This window comes from Lepisma saccharinum, chromosome 17 (assembly GCF_977018435.1).
Source record: "Lepisma saccharinum chromosome 17, izLepSacc3.1, whole genome shotgun sequence".
Taxonomy (NCBI): Eukaryota; Metazoa; Arthropoda; class Insecta; order Zygentoma; family Lepismatidae; genus Lepisma; species Lepisma saccharinum.
The window spans coordinates 48,446,599-48,472,825 of record NC_139245.1 but is presented as its reverse complement, the minus strand read 5'-3'; the positions used below and the strand labels follow the sequence as shown (position 1 = coordinate 48,472,825).

The 26,227-nt window shown below is 36.5% G+C and overlaps 1 protein-coding gene across 1 annotated transcript in view; it reads right to left on the bottom strand.

The window, feature by feature from the left end:
- The window catches only part of LOC146001299 (putative oxidoreductase YjmC), a 70,100-nt gene that overhangs the window by 25,301 nt on the left and 18,572 nt on the right, over positions 1 to 26,227 (bottom strand). The window contains exons 2-5 of the mRNA XM_083138606.1: positions 19,455 to 19,643; positions 12,828 to 12,889; positions 8,390 to 8,443; positions 6,411 to 6,509 (exon numbers count right to left, since the gene is read on the bottom strand). Of these exons, the coding sequence (XP_082994732.1) occupies positions 6,411 to 6,509; positions 8,390 to 8,443; positions 12,828 to 12,889; positions 19,455 to 19,643 (404 nt within the window). The remainder of the gene's footprint in view (positions 1 to 6,410; positions 6,510 to 8,389; positions 8,444 to 12,827; positions 12,890 to 19,454; positions 19,644 to 26,227) is intronic.

Below are 26,227 nucleotides of genomic sequence, written 5' to 3'. Positions count from 1 at the left end.
CTACAGCGCCTAGAATAACGTAGTGTGGAAAACGGCATGCTTCTGCGCTCTCAGGCTGGTTCCACTCGAAAATGATACCGCTAGAGGCGCTGGTGTCGGTACACGTGCTAGGCATTCGTCTGCTTATAATGGAAGTAAATGGAGTTTTCGCTGCAACGTCTGATTCTTTTACATGAAGCATTTCTATGAATGTGATAATTGCTATGATATTTGGTACAGTGGTCGCGAAGATATTAACGAACATTCTAGACAGTCGACCACGTCCTGTTATCGTCATACTTTCGTTAATAATACGGGAGAAAAAATACGCGTGGAATGTTCTTGGCAACTAAATTTTTGTGTATGAATTAGGTTCATTATTATTATTATCATCATCATTTCTTTTAAAGATATACACACTGAAGCATTTGTATTTTGGATATTTATCTCTTTTCTTCTGCTTTAAACTAATCGCGGCGATGATGATAATGATGATTGCATGAAACGACAAGGGGAACCCCACAAAACTTTCTTAGTGCCATCGACATGAGTGTAAGGCAACTTTCAAACCAATGGGACAAGCGACACGGGATGTTCACACTGTCACACTAGTGACACACACTTCCAGATTGTAAAATAGCATTCATTGCACATGAGGGTCCCAACTAAGTGACAAGCGACATGGTGCCTTCAGTCTATTAGCAAGCGTTGCTTGCGAACAACAGATAGGCGACACGATAAATCGCACATTACAACAACAGATCTAGGCGACACGATAAGCCACACGTGTCGCTTTGTCGCTTCTGCGTCGCTCAAACTGGGCCATTTCCTCAATAGCTTGCAACATGTTGCCGTGGTTTGTTGTTCGCGCATACGCGATGCAATGAGTGTCTTGCTTTAGTGAGATTGCGCACCATAGCGACAAGCGGCACGCGACACTTATCGCTTGAGGTTTTCACCAACCGAACGCTGGCCTGTGCTTCCCGTCATGCCGCTACGATGTGAAATGTTGCTCTTGATTGGCTCCTTTCCAAGCAACATGTGTCACTTCGGTATGAAAGTTGCCTTGGACCGAATGACCCGTGTCGCTTTGGTGTGAAATCCTCGTATCGTTTGTCGCTTTGGTGTAAAATCTCCTTGAGGAAACGGTGCAGTCAGAGCTTTTGTCCCTACGGTTCGAAAGGCTGCATTGATTTCCGACTGCTCGCTTTCAAGCGACATTTGTGGTTTGTCGCCTCGGTATGAAATATCTCTCAGGATACTATTTATATTCTAATAACATAGAAAAATAAACTCTAATACACAGTCCAAGACCTGACGTCCGGAATCACATTGCGATGTTTCTTCTTGTGTTAAGCATGCTATTTATTTATTAATTTTATTTTACTTTTCTTTCCAAATTAATGCCATTTCTTGACTGCAAATCACTCCACAAATATAACTGTTTCCATCAATTCACTTACCGCCTTTCTAGAGAAACAAATCTACACAATATATTCCAAAAACTAACTAAGCCGCATTACTTTCATAACAAAATTAGCAGCTGTGTCGATCGCACTGCCATCTACTTGTCATCGTCTCGGGGAACCAGTTTCTTGGGTCGTTTTCCACACTACGTTATTCAAGGCGCTGTACTCTAGCTACAACTCCGATAAGGAAATATTTCCTTTCACCATTATTAAACATAACAAAATAAAAGTATGAAAATGTAATTATCATTTTTAATAAAAAGCAATAATTAAGTAATATCTAACACTTATTAAAAACATTTCACCTATCTTCTAATTTCTAGACATTTTGAACCAGCTGTTAAAGGAATTAATTTACTAGTTTATAAATATAGCAAATTAATTTTTTTTATATATGTTCATAAATATAAATAAATAAATTAATTAATGGTGTTAATAAATTATTTAATAATTGACATATTGCATGACAATCATATATATATATATATATATAAATAAACCAAGGTTTCGGGCTCCCCCCCCCTCCTTTTGAAAAAATCCTGGGTACGGGCCTGCCTCAATATATGTAACTTATGTGTGGATCCACAAAATAGACCTGCTGTAGCTTTGTGTTTACTTAACTCTGGGAAAAATATTTTAAATACAGAAAAAAATATATGTACTGGAGTGGTACTTTATGAACTCACACCTAAAAATATTGAAGCAACTTCTAAATTTGCGCAAAAGTACAATTTGTAGATGTTATACTGAACCTTTTGCAATAGAAGCTTCACAGCACTGTAATACTTGCTCATTTTAATGGAATAAGCATTTGCACTGGTGTGTAAATGTTGCAGGTGTTAGCATTGATACAAACATACACTTATGCTTACTTACACTGAGGTCTATTTGTGGGTCCACAAAAAAGATGCAGATTTGAGGAAGCTCTTGGTTTTCATTTACTGTAACATACTCATTACGGGTAATATAACATGTAAGAATCTGATACTATTGTGTATTCTATTGTCCTTTGCTTTTGATCACGTTATGTTCTCTGCTCGGGGAGAGAATGCTCCGCCTGTTAAGGAGTTCTTCCTTCCTGAGCAGCCGCAGTGTACACACATACTAGGTTGGTCTGTCTATTAGTATTAGTTTGTAAGAGACAAGAAATAGTTGCAATGTTATATCATAATTAGAGCCCGGAAGTTTGGTAAAATGCCTCTTTTTATCTACTGCATATATTGATAAAATTTTTCCGGATATATGTTTCTTATGTTGTTTCGGATGTCTTGGAAGCCTTTTCATTTTGCCTATTTTGCCTATTTGGGACCCCACTGCCTATTTTTAATTATAATGCCTTGTTTTTTGCCTTTTTCAATGAAATTTGACATTTTTTTTTAAAAAAATGTGTATATAAATTATTTTTCTCCCAAAAAACGTTGTTGGCATTTATTTTTCTTCCGTTTATTATGTGAATAATTTTCGCCTTATTTAAGTAATATTGAACTCACGCATGTTTCAACATTGCTGAAGGAGAAAAGTGTGAGAAAAAAGTATTTCATGCTGAGTCAGGATATTGCCTTTCGGTTAACATTTCTCGTGCATGATTGACTGCTGAAGTGGACAGGTTGATTTCGAACACAAAGAAAATATTTCTGAAATCTCCCTCTCGAACCCGAAAATTTCAGGAAGTTGCGATTGAGCTTAGTTTACCTCAGCAACCAGTCTTGACGAGATAGGGAACCTGGATATCAGCAGCTATATATTATGCTAACAACCTTAAAAAAATCAGTGATGCTGATTCCAGAAAATGAAGCAGCTTCAATTCGTGAAGTGAAAAACTCCTGTGCTATTCAAGTTTACTTTTGCACATTATGGTGCATTGCCAGAGACAATTACAATTATAGCATCCATGAAAATCTTCGAGGAATCTATGCAGCAGATGATGGAAGTGCCAGGAGAAAAGGGGTGAGCTGTTGCGGAAAAGTGCTAACGGGTAGTGAGTGCAAATGAGGACTTGAAACAATTGAAAACAAATTGTGATATTCTAAAAGGTGAAAATGCTGTTACCAAAATGAGTCCAGCTACATTAGCTTGTTATATGTATGCTCCAATAACTTCTGTCGAAGTAGAAAGATCATTGTCTATTATGAAAAACATTCTCTCTGACAGACGACTATCAATGAATGTTTAGAACTTAAAAAGCACCTTGTAGTTATGTGCAATCAAGACGGAGAAAATTGAAATGCTCTTCCCAATTTAGATTTTAACATTTTGCCAGAAATTATAGATAAAAGTAAGCTACTTCTAAATGTGCCTTTTTTTCGGTTTATTTTGCCTTTTTTCATTTTTAGTGCCTATTTAACACATTATAAATGCCTTTTTGCCTGCCTATTTTAACGAAAATAAATGCCTGAACTTCCGGGCTCTAATCATAATAATTATACTTTGGTTGTCCATGTAAGGACCATGCCTTGTATTTGCATTATAATGTATGTTAATGAAATAGATTCAAGAATTCTTTGAACAATTATGTAATAAATAAGCTTGTTGTCAGTAGTTCAAAACATGTTTTAATTATTGAAACAACAAAGACCTCTGGTCGAATGTATTAATGTGCCTTCTGCTATACTCTGCTATATTTAGTGTAGTTACCATTTGTAACATCAAGGTGGTTACACAACTAAAATGCTGGACTTCTTTTAAAAAAAATATTAGTATTGAGGAAACTAATAAAGCATAAGTCAGTTCAGAAACTGACTGATATGATATCTCAAATGGTACAAAGAAAGCATAAAATCATTAAAAAGCACAGCTAGCAATATTGCAATACTAATAATAACAGGTGTAGGCTAAGCAAAAAGAAAGTTACAAGAAACAATGAATATATTAACCTGCTGTTACTCGTGGGTGAATGTGGCGCTCATCTCATGTATTTTAGTATTTGTAATGACTTTGTTTACTAAATTTGATTCAGATCAGGAATTTAATGCAATATATGTGTATTTTGCTTGTGAATAATACACATTCGAATATAACTTACTTTATTTTAGAAACAAATAAAATCTATTGTAACTCATTACCAGGTGAAAATTCAGTTGCTTGCAGGTGAGCACCGTGCTCCCTTCTCATGCTTCCGACACAACTGAAACAAAAATGGCTCAGAGAACGTTAGAGAAGAATTATATTTCGGATTGCGGGATTTTATTGAAGGGGGTACTCGGAAGGGAAGGTAGACAAGAGCTTGGTGTTCACATTTTCACGAAGCTTGAATAACTAGCATTTGAAAATGAGAGTGAACACAGCGCCCACCCGTGAGTAATGGCAGGTTAATACAATGCATAAGTATGTCCAAATAAAATTCTAATAAATTTGATTAGATAGAAATTCTGCTAGGTGAATTCAATTCCTATGTATTTTTGGTCTAGGAATGTGGTCTAAATGCAGAAAAGTTTGCTTTAGTTGAAATTGCAGGTTACTACATGCATTATATCATAGATCAGAGCAGAACTGCAATATATGCAAAAGAGTACAACAATGATATAACATATTTTTGGTCTAGGAATGTGGTCTAAATGCAGAAAAGTTTGCTTTAGTTGAAATTGCAGGTTACTACATGCATTATATCATAGATCAGAGCAGAACTGCAATATATGCAAAAGAGTACAACAATGATATAACAACAGTAAGCTCCATAAACAATTATTCTGGAATTTGCTGGGATTGAAATTAAGATAGAAAACCAATCAGTTAAGGTATTAGCTATTTACAGAACAGCAAACATTGAAGCAAATCTCTTTGTAGATAACTTTGACAACATTTTGAGTTTTTGTTTTATGCAGAGATAGACTAATTAGGACTGGACCTACAGTTTAAAGTGGGATATGCCTCCACCAGGTATTGAACCCAAGACCCCTGGATTACAAGTTGGAAATTTGACAACATGCTCGATAAAACACAGACTCAAAGTAATTGCTCATGCTAGGTTATATGAATGTAGATCTATTAAAATCCTTTGCAGTAAGTAAACAATATCTAATATATTAAGATCGCATAATCTTAAACAATGAATAAATGAAACCACAAGAATTACAGAAACTTCAGAAACACTTCTGGGCCATGTAGTAACAAATATTACAAATGGAAACATAAATATCCAAGTGGTATACAGCCTAATATAAGACTGTGTCAGATGGTTCAAATGAATAATACCACAGCTAAACCAGGGTGGCTACTCTAGGATTATGATAAAATTCAAGTATAACTTCCGATTTTCAAGGCGAACTTTACAAAAATTCAAGGGTACAATCAGATGTTGTCTCTACTTCAACCTTGTGTATTACTGCCTCTCACCATACACGTACTCAAATATATTAACAATATCAAGGGTCTGTGTGATTCCAACATATCAAAAAATTCTAATTCTATTCAATTAAACAGTATAGATATTGAATTTAAGGTGCAAAGTTTACATATGCCATTTCACATACTCAGACTCAAAATACATCTACAAACACAAGTCACAAGTGTTATGGGATATACATAATAATGTACGAAAAATTGTTAATTGTATGAAACTTGCACACTCAAATTTACCTAATCAACTTCAAGATATCTTATCTTGCAAATAATCTTCCACCTGTCCGGTAGATTGTTTTGCAAAGGACACTAACATAGCAAGCGGATTGAGACAATTCTCTTCTATTTTCCATGCAGCCTTCTTCTCTTTTTCTTCCTCGATAAAAATCAAAGCTAAACTGTGGAAAACGTCCCTCAGGTCATTAATAAGAGCCAATAATTCTTGGAATTTAAGAAATTCCCGGCGAGTAGCTATTCTGTAAACACAATATTATTTTTCATTGTTTTTATGCCACTTTTGGGTAATTGCAAATGTTAGGATCCGTGATGATTGGTGAGATCAAAAGTCAACCATGAAACATGTTCAGCCACTGATCTGGGTTAAATTAAAATTATATTACTCACCTTTCCAACTGCTACTGCAGTGCATGCCATATCCAATTCAAAAGTATCGCCATTTTTTGCAGGAGCAACTAGTGATATAGGGCAAGTTCCAACAGCCACCTATATAAATACAAAACAAAATTTGATAGCTCATTTCAGTTATTCCATAATTAGAGGATGACAAAGAATTTCCCATAGTTTTGCAACTATATTTAAAGAAGTGTCAAAGAATAACAGCAAGTTAAGAATGTGACAGTAAAATATTTCAATAATGCCTCCATTATATAATGATAGCTTTTAATTACTATTTCTTCAAAATTTTATGTGGATATATAAATGAATAGACAATTTATTATTAATGAAAATATCCCTCATTCCCTCACACACACCATTCAGCTTAAAATATTAAAGGACCACTTATACATTTTCTTATGATTTTCTGCATTACAAAATATGAACAGAAAACAGTGCTAAACTGGATATTCAAGTATCATTTATCCATATTGGAAATATTTTGGTGAAATTTTTTACTGTGCTCAACATTCATATGAACTTGATCTTCAGACAGAATGTCTTCCTTCGGTATCTAATGTATCCCTTCACATTAGATACAACCACTTTGAAACCTAGTATTTTTTCTCATACATATATACAGGGTGCCCAAAAAAGATAGTTTGAAGATTAAATATTTTTATTAGATTGGGAATCAGGATCATACACAGCATATAAAATGAAAGCATAATATCTCAAGTTTCATCCCCTATTAGTGCAACTCAATGTGTGCACCAATAACAGCACGGCAGATATCAAAGCAGTATTCTACCTCAGGCCACACACTCGACTAAGCAAACTATTGGAAATTGTTTCTGTTGCTGTCTTCATTCACTGGTGCAGGGAAGCAGCACTATTCTGTGATTGTGTGGAATGCGCTCAACAATCAATTCCCAGGTAAATTGAATGTCCCCTTGAAGTCTTGATTTGATGCCAATGGATTTCTTTTTCTGGGGCTACGTTAAAGACCTCATGTATTAGGATAAAACACAGTCCCTTCATCACCTAGACCAAACAGGTCCCAGTCCTGACTTGCCATGGCTGATTTGTGGTTTTGTGCATCTCTTTATGCAATTTGCATCTTCTCTTCAAGAATGAACAGGTACCGCTAAACATGCACTACAAATGTGCAAATTTCTGAAGCATTGCATATGTGCAACAAACAATAAAAATATATTTTAATATGCTTCTTGTAAAAATTCTAGACTAGACAATTATTGTAGATTAGGCACACACAGGAGATGTACTACGTAGAAATTTTGAGCGAAAAATGCAAAGGCAACAGATCCCATTGCGGTAGCACTCGCAGAGATGATTCCATGCAGGTAAAACAGCGATAGCGAAAAATCAGGCGAGGCCAGGCCAGCTCGGTAGCTCAGTGGTTAGAGCAATGGCATGGCATGCCAGAGACCCGGGCTCGAGTTCTGGTCGAGCCTGCATTTTTTGCTCAAAATTTCTACGTAGACAATTCTTATCATCCATTTTTATTTTATTTTGCTTTTTGAGAAGTACAGGCCCTTTAAACTGTATGTAAGTTTATAGTACCTTACATTTTTTATGTGTTGTGCATGTCCTGTGCAGGACCCTCTACAGCCTTGCACTTTTGATGCTTCTCAACCATACAATTTTGACACTTTACAATCCTTTTTTTTTAACTCTAAGGTAAGGATTTTATGTAAGGGAATTTCCCTCTGTACATTCTGAAGGGTGTAAAATGGCCAAATGTTCTGGCACACCCAGAAATTTTAATTCACTCACTCACTTATTTTATTTTAATTCATAGTCAAGTAACAATATTCCTTGCAGAAAGATTTACCTGGTCAAGGGAAAAATGATTATGCAAATATATTGCATTATAGATAATGAATTTATTAATTGCTCTTATTTTCTAATAATAGAAGTTCTTAAAAGTATAAAACTTCAATATTTTCTGGATTAAGTTTGCTTACCTCATTGGTTCTAGGAACACACATGGCTGGAGATGAATTAGTGAATCCCATTCCCTGTAATGATATAAATTATGTTCTTAGTTAATTAACACCTTTACACAAATTATAATAATTTATTTCAGTACAAAACGCAACGACTTCACTACTGGTTATTTTTCTGGAAATGACTTTTGATTTTGTAAATTTTGAAACAGATTTTCATCACTCATCTACTAAAAGTTATTTTGTTGAGTTTCTACTGCATTTATTATTTAGCATGTTCTGGAAAATCATACAGATCCCAAGTTCTAGAGTCAAATACAGCATATACAGTAGTGCATATGTCAGGAATGCTACTAGCCAGAATTTTGTTTCTATCAAGAGGAAATCTGCAACTTCGCCGATGTTTGACATGTTTCTTCTTTTGATTTCAGTTGACACTACATTCCGGAAGCAAATAATTTATGTAGCTATAGTGCAAGGTACATATTCTTCATATTTCTCCCAGAAAGTAGTAGCAGATTCCATCAACTGACTACGAGTGTATTTCGTTAGGGTGTTGGGGTTTAAGAAGGTGAAGCTTTCTTTGATTTGTTTCATACTCTGAAATCTATTGTTTACTTGATTTACTGGAATATCTAAAACACGGTAGAAAAGTACATATTCTTGACTGTCATCTTCCCTTCGGTCATGTAATCACTGACTTGAACTATTCAGCTAGAGTGCGCGTCAAATCTCCTGCATATGGCCTTGAAAGGCTGAACAGCACCAGCGAATCACAGACGTGCGGCGTTGCCTAGTTCAGAACCTGTTTCACCTCGCTACTGAATCGTGTACCTGGCGCTCGGATATAAATAGATTATTTCAAGTGTCAATAGTTCAACATATTGAAAGATAATGAATTTGCGAGTATGTACGAAAAACAAGCGTGATTGTAGCTTATAACGTTCCCTCTGTAGAAGCAATGTTATTATAAACGTATTTGCATTGTATCGTTTTTGCTCTCCCTTCGTTCCTGCTGCATTCCGAAACTTTCCGATTAGCGAGGGGAACAGGGTACATTCGTTCCCGGTGATGGTAGAAGAAGTTGACGAAGAGGATACCGCCACTGATCGTTTTTTCCGTGTGTTTAGTGGGTGTTTGCAGCATGTCATTGAGTAAACCAAGTGGTAGTGAGTGGCAGAGAGTAAGTGGGTATTTCGATCAAAATTGACATCAGATTTATCACAATGAAATGACAGCTTATACATTTAAAGACTGGTTTCTGAACAGGTTCCTTAATTACTTGGAAGAAGGAAGCATAAGTATTATGGATAATGCAAGTTATCATTCCGTAATAGTTAACAAAATTCCGAACACCACTACTCGCAAAACTGACATTCAACAATGGTTACAGCAACGTGGAATAAATTTTTCACAAACAGAAACTAAAGCAGAATTATTACAACGTGTTCTGCCGTTTAAAAATCAGGACAAAATATATGAGCTCTATCAACTTGCTAATGAAAGGGGGCATCAGATTATACGACTGCCGCCATACCATTGTCAGTACAATACAATTGAGCTTGTGTGGGCTCAAGTAAAGCGTCAGGTTGCCAATAGAAACAGTACATTCAAAATTGTGGAAGTTGAAAGACTTGTTAACGAAGAACTTAACAATGTAACACAAGAACAATGGGCCGCTTGTGTTAAACACGCACAACAATTACAGGAAAACGATTTTGTAAAGGAGATATGTCGGGATAAAATTTTGGACCCAATTATAATAAATTTGAAGGACAGTGACACAGAGGGCGAAAGTAGTGCAGTCAGTGACGACGAGGACAACGACGGCAGTTGTTGGAGTGACGAGGAGCTCCTGGCAGTCCCTCTGGCATAATCAGGTATGTTCTTTTCTCCCATTAAGTTTATTATATGTTATATTATCTAATGTTCCGTGCTCTCCGTGACAAGGTGTTTCGCCCAACCACGCTGTCTCTTTTCCGTGTGAGATTTCGACATGGCACCGCCGCAGTGCGCTGCTATTGGCTATCGCCATATGCAGGAGATTTGACGCGCACTATAATGAAGTTTTTTATTCTAATCTGTTACTTCACTTTCTACTTTTCTAGTGATTAACATTTTATGTTTGCAGTTGTAGGGGCATAAAAATAGGTAAAATGATGGCATAAGAATAGAGATGCACATAACAGCACACATTTCTTATTTAGCTAATGTGTATTTAACCCTTAAACACTAGAACGGAAGTTCATCCAGTGATATTTTCTAACAGTTGCCAGTAGGTAACAGCATTTTACACAGGTTTGTACTTCTGGGTATTCTCAAGAGGTTCAGTGAAGAGTATAATTCCGGGTGTGTTTAGTGTTGTAGTTTTGGCTGCGCTGGGTGTGGGTGGGTGAATTTTCACCCATCCTAGTAATATTGTCTTGGTACCAAATTTTTCAATATTTATAGATTTAGTGTATGAAAATGGCATAATATAAGAAAGAACTATTTGATTTTGAAAGATATGTTGAATTTAGAGGGTCAAAACGTGGATGAGAAGGAGCGCCAAAATTTGTTGATTCTACAGACGACCACATGGATGAAGACCATGTAGAACTGTACGCAAAACCATCTATGACACTTAGTACTTTCATTGTGTAAGATTAAATGTAATTAGATACAATGAAATTAATTTATCTTTCTACCTTTAACAAAGAGCTTGAAATTTTTAAAACTGAAATACACGTATATAATTTTTTTACAGAAGTTTTAGAGTTAATGTACACTATAATAATTAAGAAGAAAATGATGTGGGTACTGATATTCACCCATCCTAGCAATAGTAGACAAGGAAAACATTCTAGTGTTAAGGTCGCCAAAATTTATATAAAAACAACTGTCTTGGAAATTAATGTCAAAAAGATAATAACCCATGGTGTAACAGGCCGTGAGAGCCAGAGCCTACAGACTGTGAGCCTCACTTCCACCTGCCAAGGTTAGAGATCATCTGACCAGTTAGGGAGTGATGTGTGGTCAGCATGACAAACCCCCAGTCGTTGTTGTAGGTTTCCATGAGCAAGTTACGCTACTCATTCGTAGATCCCCAATTTCCCCACATTGGTGGCCTGGCCACCACTCCCATACAGTGGCTCAAGTCTCAGAAGAAAATTTATAACTCTTCCCCCAAAAGACTCAAACTTGCATGCATCCCATAGTTGGAGCCAAAAGCATGATGCCTTAGACCACACGGCCACTGTGCGGGACTATGTCAAAAAGATAAAGAATTGAATATTTATTGAACAAAAATAAAGGATGTTTGATCCAGTTGACAAAAACAAAAGTTTCTGATAAACATTTTACTGATTTTATTATAAGTAGTAGTGTGCAAGTCCCACACCATGGCTGTGCAGTTTAAGGCTTTGGGGTGGGCTACGTGGTTGATTATAACAAATAAAAAAAAATAAAACTGATGGAACAATGCAAAAAAGCATGAGTGTTCAAAAGCTTAGTTGTCTTGGCTTAGGCCATTCCATGAGAATATTTTGGCCTTAGCATCCAGAGAAGACACATGGTTGATGACATATTTGGTTAGTTCTCCCTATACTACAAACTTTCAAGTTAATGATTCAAGTGTGATGTAATAACTGTACAAATATTGAAAAAACTTTTGATGATATTATATATTACATATATTGCAAAAAAAAGTACCTGTGTTACAGTTTCTGACAACCTCTGAACCACCATACGTAGAAATCTATACCTTAAAAACTCATACGATGCAACAGAAAATAATGGAAATGCCAGCGTCGAATGACATGGGTACCTGGGGGAAACCCTGGGGGGTAAAGGCGGACAGGGTCGTGATGCTGATCACATTACCCCCACTCATGACCGGATCAAGAAAGTGTAGGGCGTTACCCCCACACCCCCTATACGCCTTAATGGTGTGGTGCTAAGCACAGGGGAGCAATTTACCTTTACCTTCTATGAGCATGGACAATTTGCCAAGCAATACCTGTGCATCCCACTGTACAAGTAAGTAGTTGCTTCCAGGCACTAGAAACAACACATTTTAATATTTAAAAGAAATGTTTTGAAGATAAAAAATAAATTACAGGTTAAAAATAAGGAGACAGTATGAACAGAAGATATCTAATTTAACACATATATTTTTCCAGACCTCAGGAAAACAATGTGTTGTGTAATAAAACAGTCCTTTTAGTTTTCTCAAAATGAGAATCGTGTTGTGTGTTGTTTCTGAAATAAGAAATTCAATTTAAAAGTCTGATCTGGCTTTAAGTATTTATTCAAGAAAATCTCAAAATATTTTTTTTTTCATCTTTCTCCCTCTCTTTAGTTTTCTTGCATGAATATCACAAGAAAATGTAACATTTTATTTATATTAGTGAAATACAAATTAAGATGAGAACAAATCTTATCAATATAAATTATCTCTATTCAAAGTATTCATTACCATGAGTCCCTGTTCCAATGCTCTTAGAGTGTACCATGCTACAATGCCAAAATGATTGGAACCTGCAAAAAGATATACTAATACTGTAAGACACAAAGAAATGGTTACAAATGAAAAACTGCTCAAATTTGTTAACATTGTTAAGACTGAATTGTTATGTTGCTTTTACTATTGGCCATAACATCAAATCTCCAAATTCCAGGAAAGAAAAAGGCAATACAAACATCAAATCATCTTACTTTAATTTGATTCAAAATTTACAGTTGGAATTGTTGTTATACTCTATGTGATCAAAAGTATCCGGACACACCGCGAAACGTGTGTTTATCATAGAGGGCGGAAAAGTACTGCCATCTACCGCTTGGAACACATAGTCAGCGAACTCAGTAGTCTGCAGACAGTGTGAGACAGCAGTATGGGATGGTCTGAGGTACTCGCAGACTTTCAACGTGGTCAGTTGGTTGGGTGCCGCTTGTGTAGGATGTCTGTGTGTGAGATTTCCACTCTCCTAAACATCCCTCTGTCCACTTTTCCGATGTTATAGTGAAGGGATGTGTACAACACAAAAGCGTTAAGGCCAACCTCCCATGTTGACCTCCAGAGACCATCGAGTGTTGAAGAGGGTCGTACACCATTATCGTCAATCATCCATCGCCACCATCACACAGGAATTCCGAACTGCATCAGGATCTACTCCAAGCACCATTACTGTTTGGCGCAAGGTGCGGCAACTTGTTTTCCATGGACGAGCAGCTGCCCATAAATCAAACATCACACGGACAAATGCCAAACGCCGCATCATGTGGTGCAAGGAGCGTCGAAACTGGACCATAGAACTGTGGAAAACAGTTGTGGGGAGTGATGAATCACAGTGCACAATGTGGCGATCCGATGGTAAGGTGTGGGTGTGGCGAATGCCTGGTGAACGACATCTACCAGCCTGTATATTGCCGACAGTGAAATTCGGAGGGGGCGGGGTTACAGTGTGGTCATGTTTATCCTGGAGGGTGCTTGGCCCCCTTGTTGTTTAACAAGGCAATGTCACGGCAGAAGCTTACGTTGACATTTTAACAGCTTTAATGCTGCCTACCGTCAAGGACCAGTTCGGGGATGACCATTGTGTCTTTCAACACGACCGAGCACCCGTCCATACTCCACGGCTTGTGGGGGAATGGTTTGACGACAACAACGTTCCGCTAATGAACTGGCCTGCGCAGAGTCCTGATTTGAATCCCATAGAAAATCTCTGGGATGTTTTGGAATGCCGAATTCGTGTTAGACCACACCAATCCACATCAATACATCTTCTCATTTTGGCGCTCTGCGAGGAATGAGCTGCCATTCGTTAGGAAACCTTCCTGCACCTGATTGAAAGTATGCCTGTGAGAGTGAACGCTGTCATCAAGGCTAAGGATGGGCCAACACTGTATTGACTGCCAGTGTTTCCGATGGAGGGTTGTCCAAACTTGTACTTTATTTTCAGGTGGGTGTCCGGATATTTCTGATCACATAGAGTATATTAGTCAATTTGGATAGATGGTGCAACGAAAGTCCAACTTTCAAATAGAAGTATCTTTAATCAGTACACAGGTAGAACTACACAGAAGGATTACATACAACAGGTATAACCATAATTTATAGTGTGATAATATATACGTGTGTTAGGTCCAATAAAAAAGTGATTTTCTTCTTTTTCTATTACTATATTTATGAACCAGCAAAGCTGTTCTCTATCAATTTTAATACTTTTGTGTTTTAAGATATTGCCAATTTTTCTTTCTGTATCAGTTAAGTTTTTGCTAATAATGCATTCATAACATTTTTTGGCATAGCATGTCTACTTCTATAAGGAAAAAAGTGTTATAACAAAGATGGCAGCAGTGATTATGACTTCATTTTCGGATAGGCAGGAACAAAATTTCCTACTTTATTATGTAGTATGAATTAACATGACAAATTCTGTATCTGCTTCTAAATGTCTCAATTTTTATGAACTTTGTTAATTATTTTAGCAACATAATTTTGATGATTTTTCTACTCTTGACATATAATGTATAAAACGTATGTGTAATAAAAATTAAAATATTTTCATTAGACCAAATATTTGGAGGATTGGAGGAAGTGAATGCTTTTCTTGGCTTCTTAGTAGTTTCAGCAGCTCTGCAAGACAACCTTTTGCCAACACGTCTTATGCTTGATGACTCATACTGTGGTTTTAGGTATAGAGCTATTATGTCCAAAGAGAGAAATTCGATTTCTAATAAACTGTTTAAAGTTTGATGCATGAGAGAAACAAGATAAGAACATAAGTGTGAAAGCAACCCAAGTAACCAAAAGTGGTTGTCCCAACATTGGGCCAACCATACTGAAAATGGTTGGCGAAACGTAAGAACATACCGTTGGGCAATTATAATTTTGGCCGTGGTTCCAATTGTTACGTTCCTGGTAACTCTTCTTACCCTTTTCTCCAGTAGCCATGGACATCAAGACTCTAATGGTCTTCAATGAAACCCATCTCAAGGTAGATTTAGGAAGAATCCAACCAAGGTTGTAAAGTTTTAGATAAATGTTTAATATACCACTTGTACACTTACAATGAGTAGGTAGATGACTTGTAACTGGAACTTGAAAATCAGCTTTTTGTAGATAAAATAATACTCACTGGAAAGTCAATACTAAGGTGGCCCAAATCTAGGATTTACAGAAGAGCGGCTTTAACCTATAGGCTTGAACCTATATAACTTCTTCCTAAATTGGAACTTTCATCCCATTCGGCCAACCTAGGGTTTACAGAAAAGCGGCTTAAACCTATAGGCTTGAACCTATATAACTTCTTCCTAGGTTGGAACCGTTCCTATTTGGATAGTCTAGGTTTTACAGAAGAGCGGCTTTAACCTATAGACTTGAACCTATATAACTTCTTCCCAGACTGACACACATTCCTCAAGGATTATTTATATGAGGATAACCCAGCCCGATAAGCCATGGCGGATGCATAGATCACTAAGAGGATACGGAAGTTACTATACGACATTTCCGTTGGAGACGGAAGTTGCTAGTGCCATCTAACTGTTTGGATGATAACTAACAGCCCTGTCGAGGTTGCCTTTAGTCCATGATCAGAGGCTAACTCATAGAACGATCGTATAAATTTAAGGGATGTACATTATAAAGTATATTTGTATTCAATTTATGTAGTACTGCGTTACGTCGTACATATTCAAGCACTTGAAACTTTTAATGAACTGTTGTAAAGATTTTAGACTTTCATAGAAAATTGTGACGCTTTTCACTATTCTCAAAGTTGGTTATTGACTAACCTATGGTAACGCATCATGGATCAAGTTTTTGTTATAAGTACATTTCGATTTAGTGTGGCTATATTTTACTTTCTGAACCAAAATTTAGGTTCATTGTGGAGAATTTAAGAGCTTTCACAATTTTCCTTATGCTATTCCTTGAATATTTAGGAATTCAGTGGTAATTGGTTTTGTGATTAAGTCTGGTACTGTGAAATATGTGTTCGATGTGTTTAATGTCTTATGTCAAGCATAGTATATTCGTGTTTAACATAGATATCTCATTACAAAACTTTTACATGCATCGTTTACCTTCTATATTGATTAAATACCATCCTCTAAGAAGTCTCAAGAACACAGGTTGAGTTTGATCTACATATTTTATGTGTGTATGTATTTAAATTTCGTGTAGAATTAAATTTAAGTTTAGTTGGGAAATAAATCTTTCTTGTATCCTACAAATGGGTTTTGGCTGCATTCGTAAATAGTTATTGTTTTATAGGAAAACCTAGACATATTTACAACATTTTGGAATAGTAAAAGATTTTTAATTAATGCCAGTAAGAAGAAGACAATGTGCAAGTTCATCACTGACGAATCAAATAAGAAGAACGTATATAGTGAATGTTTCAATTCTTACAGTTTGGCATTATGTGGCTAATTCTTCCTCTATATTTGCATACGATGAATTTTCATTGTAACTCCAGAGTACAATATTTATTTTTGGTAAATGTGCTGCGTTATGGGTAGTTTGTTATTTTAGTGCAAGGGGGAGATATTTCGGTTCTATTTTATTGTTCATCTCATTGCATATCACGTGGATTGCAATCATTAAACTCCAAGGTGAATAATAGAAAAATCATGAAATCAATTACAATAATGAACCATCAAGTAAGATTTTTAGTGTAAGAATTAAAATGTTGTTTCTTGTCTTGAATTTTATGAAAACCAGAATTTGACCCAATATCATAATATATGTTTAGTAAATGTATAAGAAATTAGAATATTTTTCTAGATATTTCCTTTGGACAATCCAAGACTAGACTCTACAATTTTAATTATTCCTTTTTTAAATTTATTACATTCTAATGAAAAAAGTCGATTTGCTTTCCAAGTATCGAGCTCAAACATCGATATGCGTATCAATCGATAGTTCCTCACTGTTCGAGTATGTTGTCTTCCCCCGCCAGATGGCTCTGCTTGTACTGGGTATGAATAGTCTGTGGTTTATAAAGCCTTAGAAAAGTGTTCACACAAGTCAATGGAGAATATGCTCAGTGTCCCATCCTGTCATAGATTAATCCTTGGACTTCCTTTCTAAGCCAAAATGCTCGTATTTATACTCAAGTTTCCAGCCTCGAACACCGGCCTTTAGGTAATTTCCTGATACAATATTCTGAATTATAACAGATAGATATTCGAAAAATACATAGTTTAGTTTTGAGTAATTTACAAAGAAGGTTTACATATTAGTTTGAGTTAACAATTATTTCTTTAAAGTTCATAAACTTCTTACACTTTGGAAAATATATACATTTAAATGTTCCGCCATTATCTAATTACGATTTGGTTAGCTCATTAACATTGGTAATCTTTGATTGGCAAATTTATACTTACAGCATAATAAATGCATGTTGCGTTAAATGAGCTGACTTCATTAGACTAGTACATAAAGGTTAATACATTAGATCATAAGCACCCTAATAGGTGCGTTCATGTTTGCGTCACAAATTGAGCCATACAACATGTAAATTTTATAAACATTATCACGAAATCAATGTGACACTATATATTCCTTCCTTTACTAAGTACATGCAAAGTTACTAATTGTGCAAGGTCGTAACACAATGTTGACCCAATGTGTGGTTTCTATGTTGGGCCAACTTGGTTTTTACGTTGGGCCAATGTACTGTATAGATAGAGTTATGTTCTGATATATATAATTTATTGTGAGGCCAAATATAAACTATAGTACAAATTATTTGTGTAAAATTAGAAGAAAAAACACGGCACTGTCTCATTCACATGGTATAATTGCTTTAAAGACACCTTCAAGTGGTAGCACAAAACACTTTTTATAGTTTACTTAGTTTTCCACCTTTTATGGAATTGAGTTTGCACATAACATTGTTTTACCACCTGTAAAAATGTTCTTAATCTGCTACAGCTAAAGAATGAAACGATAAGCAATTCCCAGCCTAGAGATATCTTTCATTCAAGGTGGCTGACAAAGGACTAGTGAGTGACTACAAGTTAAAAATAGCTTCTACTTTCATTAAAAATATATTATATTTCCAGTATGTGCTGTGACTGAAATATTCGAAAAGAAACACTGTTACATGTCACTTAATTTACACTCTAGAATTTACAGCATACTCTCGAAAGTTGTCTTATCAGAAGAAAGTAGTTTTTAAAACTGATTTTGACTCACTTCTCCATGGTTGGGCAAACGTTGGCAACAACCACTGTCCCAACGTAAGACCAACTTCAATTTGCCAACCAAGGTAAACCCAACCTTTCCCACATAAAAACGGCGGTTGGCCCAACAGTTGTGGTTACTTTGGAAGCTTGCACAAGTGAAAGAGATATGTTTGTACAAGACTTTAAATCTAATTATAGAGTTTACATTGAACAATAGACGAGCAACTTGTAGCCTTCTGTGGAAGATGTCCTTCAGAGTTTATATGGCTAACAAGCCAAGTAAGTATGTATTGAAGACTGTAATGGGAATAGGCAGTACTCTGGCAGGAAGATATGTGCCTTCATATTCTGTGAAACAGTTGGTATTAACAAAAAGTGGCACCTAGAGAAATATAACAATGGATAATTGGTTTTCCACAATATTACTACTGAAGAAGTTTATTGAATATTTCCAACTAATGAACTGCCAATAACAACATCAGAGAACAGCCAACAAAGTTTGTTAATCTGAAGGAGCTACAGAATAGACTTTTAGACTTCGTTCATATTCTCAGAAAATGAAGACATTGTTGGTGTTTCACTCAAACCAAAACTGACAAGCTTGTGATACTTGTCTGAAGTATGCATTGTCGATAAAAGCATTCACATTGCTTCAAATGAATCGGAAATCATCCACACATTTAATAAGTTAAGCTACTTCTTATTTTTTTCTTCTTGTAGAAATTCAGTTTTACAGGAATTTGGTCTTATCACATGTCTATTAATAAAGCAACACAACATCAGTCTGAAAGATAAATTCTGATTCTGAATAACAACTCTCAAAGAAAAGTTTCGTAGTCATGCAAATATTCAGAAGAGAAAAAAATATGCTGAATACAGAGAGAAGAAATTCCAAGGAGCAACTTACGTCTGGCAACAACCCATCCAATCCCAACTTCCTTTGCTTTCTTTATTGCCAAGTCCATGCAGAAGTTGCCTACTGTTGGCCCTAGTCCATTTTGACCATCCACGAATGCAGTTGCTGCTGTTTCCTTTATAATCATAGGCTTTGCTGCTGGATTTATCATTCCAGATTCAACCATTTCAATGTATACATCTAAAAATTAGATTAATTTTATATGGGTTAAATACATAATAAAAATCACCACTAAAGATCTTAATTACTCGTAGGCTATATGATAATTATTATTATTTCCATTTTACTACATCCATAGGCATGGAAAAGCCACACATGTGTGGTGTAGAACCATAGTGAACCAATAAGTGATATCTTACAAAATTATGAGAATAATGAATCTAATTTTCTTGTTGTTAAGAAAATTCTCTCTTTAATTTTCCAAGTACATATTTTTATTAATGTTACAAAAAATTTTTTGCCACAATTTTAGAGACAAATACACAATATTTGATATTAAAACATTTAAAAATAGCGTTTTGGAGATAGTTCAGTATGGCATTTTCTATAGGTACAAAATGTTCTTGGTTCAGAATGTAGCCACACTGGAAAAAAATATCAAAATGTAAAAGAAAAAAAAAAAAAAAAGTGCACATCCATCAATGTCATCACTGATGTTTTTCCTAGTTTGAAAATTTTCATTTCCATAGAATTGATGCGGAATCAATGTAACAAAGTGTAGCAGGCTGCAGGCATAGGAGGCCTCCCTTCTTGGTTTCTGTGCTCTCATGTATTTGTGAATACAAGTGATGGAGTATATCAGAGTGATATGTCAGTCTATTTTCAGTATCTAAAAAGTCTCCGTTATTGGGCACAAAACTTTCTTCAAATGAATTCAGGTAACTCTGAACAATATGCATCGACATTGAAATGACCTTGGAATTTCTGTTCTGGCGACACATCCACAACAAGATATGGATTTTACATAAATATTCAATATATTCATACAACTGTCATATTATTTTTTACACAACTTGATAAGCACAATGACGAATATTTACAGTACGTGCATTGATCGTGAAAATTTCTAGTAAGAAAGTTACGCAGAAAAAGTTTCCTGTCCAACATGACTACTGTCAAAATCTTCTTCAGACATGCTTGTAAATTAAATTCATCCTTCTGTTCGACGCGAAATTTCGAGTGAACTCACGACCTCCCTTCTTGCACACTTGTTCTAGAATCAAATACGCTGTAGGTTTTATATGTTTATTTTAGACTTCTGGTAGAAAAACTTCGCACCAACAATTTCGCCACACTGTTCATTGCTACAAATGCACAATTACAGCACACAACTACCGAAAAAGCTTCACTTGTCCATGGAAAATGAAGAAACAACAAGTGTCAATACTATCGTCTTCCCATTCAGTCGTTTTATTGCTTCGGGGTTCCCAGACAATTTTGCCAAATTATCAGAAATTTGTAGTTCACAGGTTCCTGTAGCGGCTCTTGGTGAGTTTAGATGACGAGTTTCTAATTTATTTAACAGCCGCCTTAAAAAGAAATTTGGCAACTTTGTCACATTATCACGATTTATTTCAAACGTGCTGATCAAGACATATAATTAAATATACATGATATACTCCACATCATTGTAATCCAAATGTACTTTCCACTAAACTCGGAAAAAATACAACGCATATATGCGATAATTTTGGGAGTAACACGAATCTATAGTCGACTTCCGTGGCTAGCATACCGCATTAGAAACGCAGGGCTTCTGGGTTCGAATCCCGTGTGTTCTTTGTGAGTGCCCCTCCATAAATTTCATTATATCATCACTCATTCTCATCGTCGTGATTACCGAAAAGTAGCAGAAAGCGACGGTAAATAACAAAAATCAAGCAAGAGTCTGTACTTTTTCAGTTACCGATATTTTCTTTCCTAATTGGAAATTGCGTAATTTATTGCTCTACTCTTATGTCATAAATGAATAAGATTATGGAATACAGAATGATTTTTTTCAAGGGTTGGTAATTTTCTATCATCTGTTAACTTCATTGCTTCTGGCAACTCTTCATTGTTTACCGTTCTCCGGAGAGAGGGCCAGTTTCGCCCACGGACCTTGGGTTTCGCCTAGGGGGTGGGTTTCGGACGACAAACCCTCCGTCCTCCCATGTACAGGACCTGTGCCTGTTATTCTCCCAGTTCCCTCGCCTCTTACCCCTTGCGGCTGCGCCTGAGAATGCTCTACTCCTAAAGTGGGAGGACGGCGCCCCGCCACATTTCTCTCTAAGTTCCCTATTCTCCCGCACGATGGCGTGCAAACTTTACAATTGTTGCGGAAGAATGAATACAGAACTTACTAACCAACGATCTATAAGCAACGGAATATTTGCAATTCAGACAATGTAAAAGCTAATATATAAATGTTAATGTAATGGTTGTTCACTTGTGGTTACACACGGCAGTGCGGCGTCCGTATCGTCCTTATGAGCGGCCGCCCCTGGTAAGAACGTACCGTTGGGAAACAGTAATTTTGGCCGTGGTTCCAACGTTGGCCCAATACGTGGCCAACGTGTGGTTTTTACTTTGGGCCAACGTATTGTTTTACTTTGGACCAACGTATTTTTTTACTTTGGTCGGGACGGAAAAATGTTCGAAATTTCCCGAAGCTCTGAATATCTCGAATTCTACACGTCATTTATCAGAAAAGTCGGGATTTTTCCCCCCGATCTCGACTTTTCTGGATCCCGCACACCCCTAACGATAAGTGAAGGGAAGGTGCACGTGATCAGTGCATTGTAATCAAAGTCCTCACCAAAGAAGGCTGCAAACAGTCTGAAATTTGTGCCAGATTGAAACAATAATACAGTGAGAATATGCTACCCGGTGTTGTGTATAATTGATTGAATTGGTGTTTTAAGTCCACTTTAGGCTAATCGGGACTGGAGCTACAGTTTAAAGTGGGATACGACCTACTATGTGCCTCCTCTGGGAATCGAACCCAGGAGACCTTGATTACAATGCGGCGACGCTACCACTGCGCCATCGGGGAGGCCCGATGCTGTGTATAAGTTGCGCAGTACGTTTAAGAAGGGTTGGGAAAAGCAGAGAATGAATGCATGCATCCTAGCCCAAGATGTCCTTAACACAAGATAATATATTGCCCAGTTTTTTCTTGGACTCCAAAGGATTTCCACACGGAGCATCGTACAATCAATGCAGGAAATTACGCAAGGTTCATCAAATGTCCAGTGAAGACAGCCATCAGGAACAAGAGAAAAAGATCACAAACGATGGTGTCATTTCTACAGGATACTGCCCGTCCACACGTCGCTGCTCGAACCATGGCTACAACCCAGAAACTTAAATGGAACCTTGTCCCGCATCCTCCATACAGTCTGGACCTTTTGTCATCTGACTATCTCCTTTTTGGTCGCCTCAAGGAGCATCTGAGCGAGTAAAATTTGGCAGTGATGAGGACGTCATACATGCTGTTCAACAGTGGGTACGTCACCAACCAAATAACTTTTTCCTGGGCGGCATCCACATGCTTCCGGAGCACTGGTGCAAGTGTATTGACTACGAAAGAGAGTATTTTGAAAATGAGCTACCTTGGTTTCAATAAAGGTATTAGAGGTATGCATCCATTTTCGCATTATAATTCATATTTTCACAAGCTATGTAAGTAGACATTTGTCACCAAGCACTCAAACAAATTTGACACCAAGCACTCAAAGAAATATGATAAAGAGAGAGAGAGCGATAAAAGAGGGGAATATAGAGCGATAGAGAGGATAAAGACAGTGAGAGATCATAGATGATGAACAGGAGAAAAAGAGAAGTGGATATAGAGAGATAGAGAGGATAAAGAGGGAATATATAGAGATAGAGAGGATAAAGACAGTGAGAGATCATAGATGATGAACAGAAGAAAAAGAGAAGTGGATATAGAGAGATAGAGAGGATAAAGAGAGTGAGAGATCATAGATGATGAACAGGAGGAAGAGAATGAAGGGAATGAGAAAGAGAGAGAGAGAGAGAGAGAGAGAAAGAAAGAGGATATGAGAAAGAGAGAACACACATACACACACACACACAGAGAGAGAGAGAGAACACAGTGAAAGGCAGAGACAGAGAGAGAGAGAGAGAGAGAGAGAGAGAGAGAGAGAGAGAGAGAGAGAGGGAGAAAGAGGAAATGAGAAAGAGAGAACACACACACACACACACACACACACAGAGAGAGAGAGAGAGAGAGACAAAGGAAGAGGGAGAGAGAGAAATAGTCGGAGAGAGAGAGAGACAAACCGACATACACAGAGAGAGAAATGGAAAGAGAAAGGGTTTTAAAAAGGGTAGAAATGTGCTTTTAGGTGTTTATTTTGAGATTTAACACTCAAAGAATAAAAGAGACGATAGAAAGTGGATAACGAGAGAAAGAGGGAATAAAGAGGCGAGAGATTATAGGTGGCGAACACGAGGATGGGAGAGATTTGAAAAAAAAAAAAAAGGGGGTAGAATGGTGTTTTTGGGAATTTATTGTGATATGTTTGACAAGTAACCCTAAAAAAATAAGAGACAATAAAAGAGGGGATATAGAGAGATAGAGAGGATAAAGAGGGTGAGAGATCATAGGTGATGAACAGAAGAAAGAGAGACAGGCGGAGAACGATGTTTTGGATATGTTTTTGTTATCTACCACTCAAAGCCCAAAAAGAGACTATTAAAGAGGGGATATAGAGAGATAGAGAGGATAGAGAGAGTGAGAGATCATAGTTGATGAACACGAGAAAGAGAGAGAGGTAAAAATGGCGGAGAACGATGTATTTTGGACATGCTCTTCACATCTATCTCTCAAAGAAAGAAGATAAAGAGAGAGAAAGAGAGAGAGAGAGATGAAGGAAATGAGAAAGAGGGTGAGAGAGAGAGAGAAAGAGACAGGAAGAGGGAATGAGAAAGAGGGTGAAAAGAGCGAGTTGAATAAGTGGTAATTGTTGGAAGAATATTCGCACAAAACAGAGAGAGAGAAAGAGAGGGGGAATAAGAAAGAGGGAGAGAGATAAAGAGGAAATAAGAGGGAGAGAGAGAAAGATGAAATAAGAGGGAGAAAGAGAAAATGAAAATGAGAAAGAGGGAGAGAGAGAGAGGGAGAAAGGAATAAAATAGTAGCCTAATTGATGGAAGAATACTCGCACAAAACAGCCATGCTTTGTTTGGGAATCGAACCCAGTGGTGAGTTTGAAGGCGAGAACGAAATCTGAGCTGATTGAGAATATAGGAAGAATGGCATTGCTGATCATCCGTGGAACTGTTGTCTTGTGCTGAATTTTTGAAAGTAATGAAATTTCCGATGTTGTTTTGAAAATCCTAGAATGGAACTGTGACACCCTTTCTCCAGCATATTTACTGGTTTCCAACGGGAAGGTGTTTGAAAGGCACATTTTTTTGGATCTATGACCGTTCATCGGCAGGAAGTGCAATTTCTACTTTGATGTCGATTGTCTGTTAATACCCTGAAGTGTTAACGGGAGACGCACTATTTCGGAAGATTGACTTTCTCCGATTGTGTCGTAGGATTAAAAATAGAGACAAACAAGCACAATGTGTTTGCGGAAAATTTTGTGCATCGATGACGTTGAAGTAGTTACTGTATCTACAACAGTATAAAATTAGATGATTGTCACCAGCTGTCACATTTCCGAAAGAAGCTCAAGAAGACGCAAGCTGTATTTGCCGACTTGTATCAGTAAATTAATACCAGGTAAGACTGTAGTAAGTTGTTATAATTTTACTGATTAATATTGCATTGTGTATTTGAAATAAAAGTTTAATGTGAATTTTGTGCATTTTGTTAACTTTATATTAGACTAATTGCGATGATGATGATGACAAAATTAAAAATGGCTTCTCAAGTTTATTTTATGCTCGGATAGGTTAATCAGGACTGGGTTTATATTTTAAATTAAGATCCGAACCAATGCTCTGTGTTTCTAGACCGATATTTTAATACATCAGTCGCAGTGAGGGTTCACGAGTGGGAAACGCCACAAAGATGCGAACTTAGAATTTATTATTTTTTTATTTTTTTTTGGCACACTAGGATGTTAACCAACCGCTACGATTCTTAACTTTTTGCTTTGTAGGTACTGTCTCGGAGAATGGTAGTAAGACATCTGAATGTCTTTCAAAATAAAATTTGTGGTGATTTTAGTTTAGAGTAAAGATGAATTGAAAAATTTACCGAAAACACTAATATTATTTTTTCTTTTCAGATTAACACTGCAGAATCGCCCTTCTACTTTGTGTGAACCATATTTGAAAATAAAAAAAATCGGTAAGTAAATTTTAAAAGAACATTATTTTTTTAAATTAACGATTCAGTGAATATTGCAGTGAATATATTGATATTATTCCTATGTATTGGTTATTGCTAATTTGAAAAAACCAGTCAGTGTGCAATATCTTTCTAGACCAAGATTTCCTTGAATACATCGCGACGATGAGACTGAATGTTGACAAGATGAAAACTGTTTTATTAAGGTTATTTTATACTCGCATAGGTTAATTTTGACTGGTTCTATATATTTTAAATACAGATTATATGTAGTGTGCAATGTTTCTACGCCAAGACACATCACAACTATTACTGTATCATCGAGTATCAAAAGTCAAACATAAAATAGGATTCGAACTTAGATTTTTTTGGCATTATAGGATGCAAACAATTTTTAACGATTTTGATTTTCATTGATTGATTGATTTGCTTTATTTTATTTTGTGCTTTT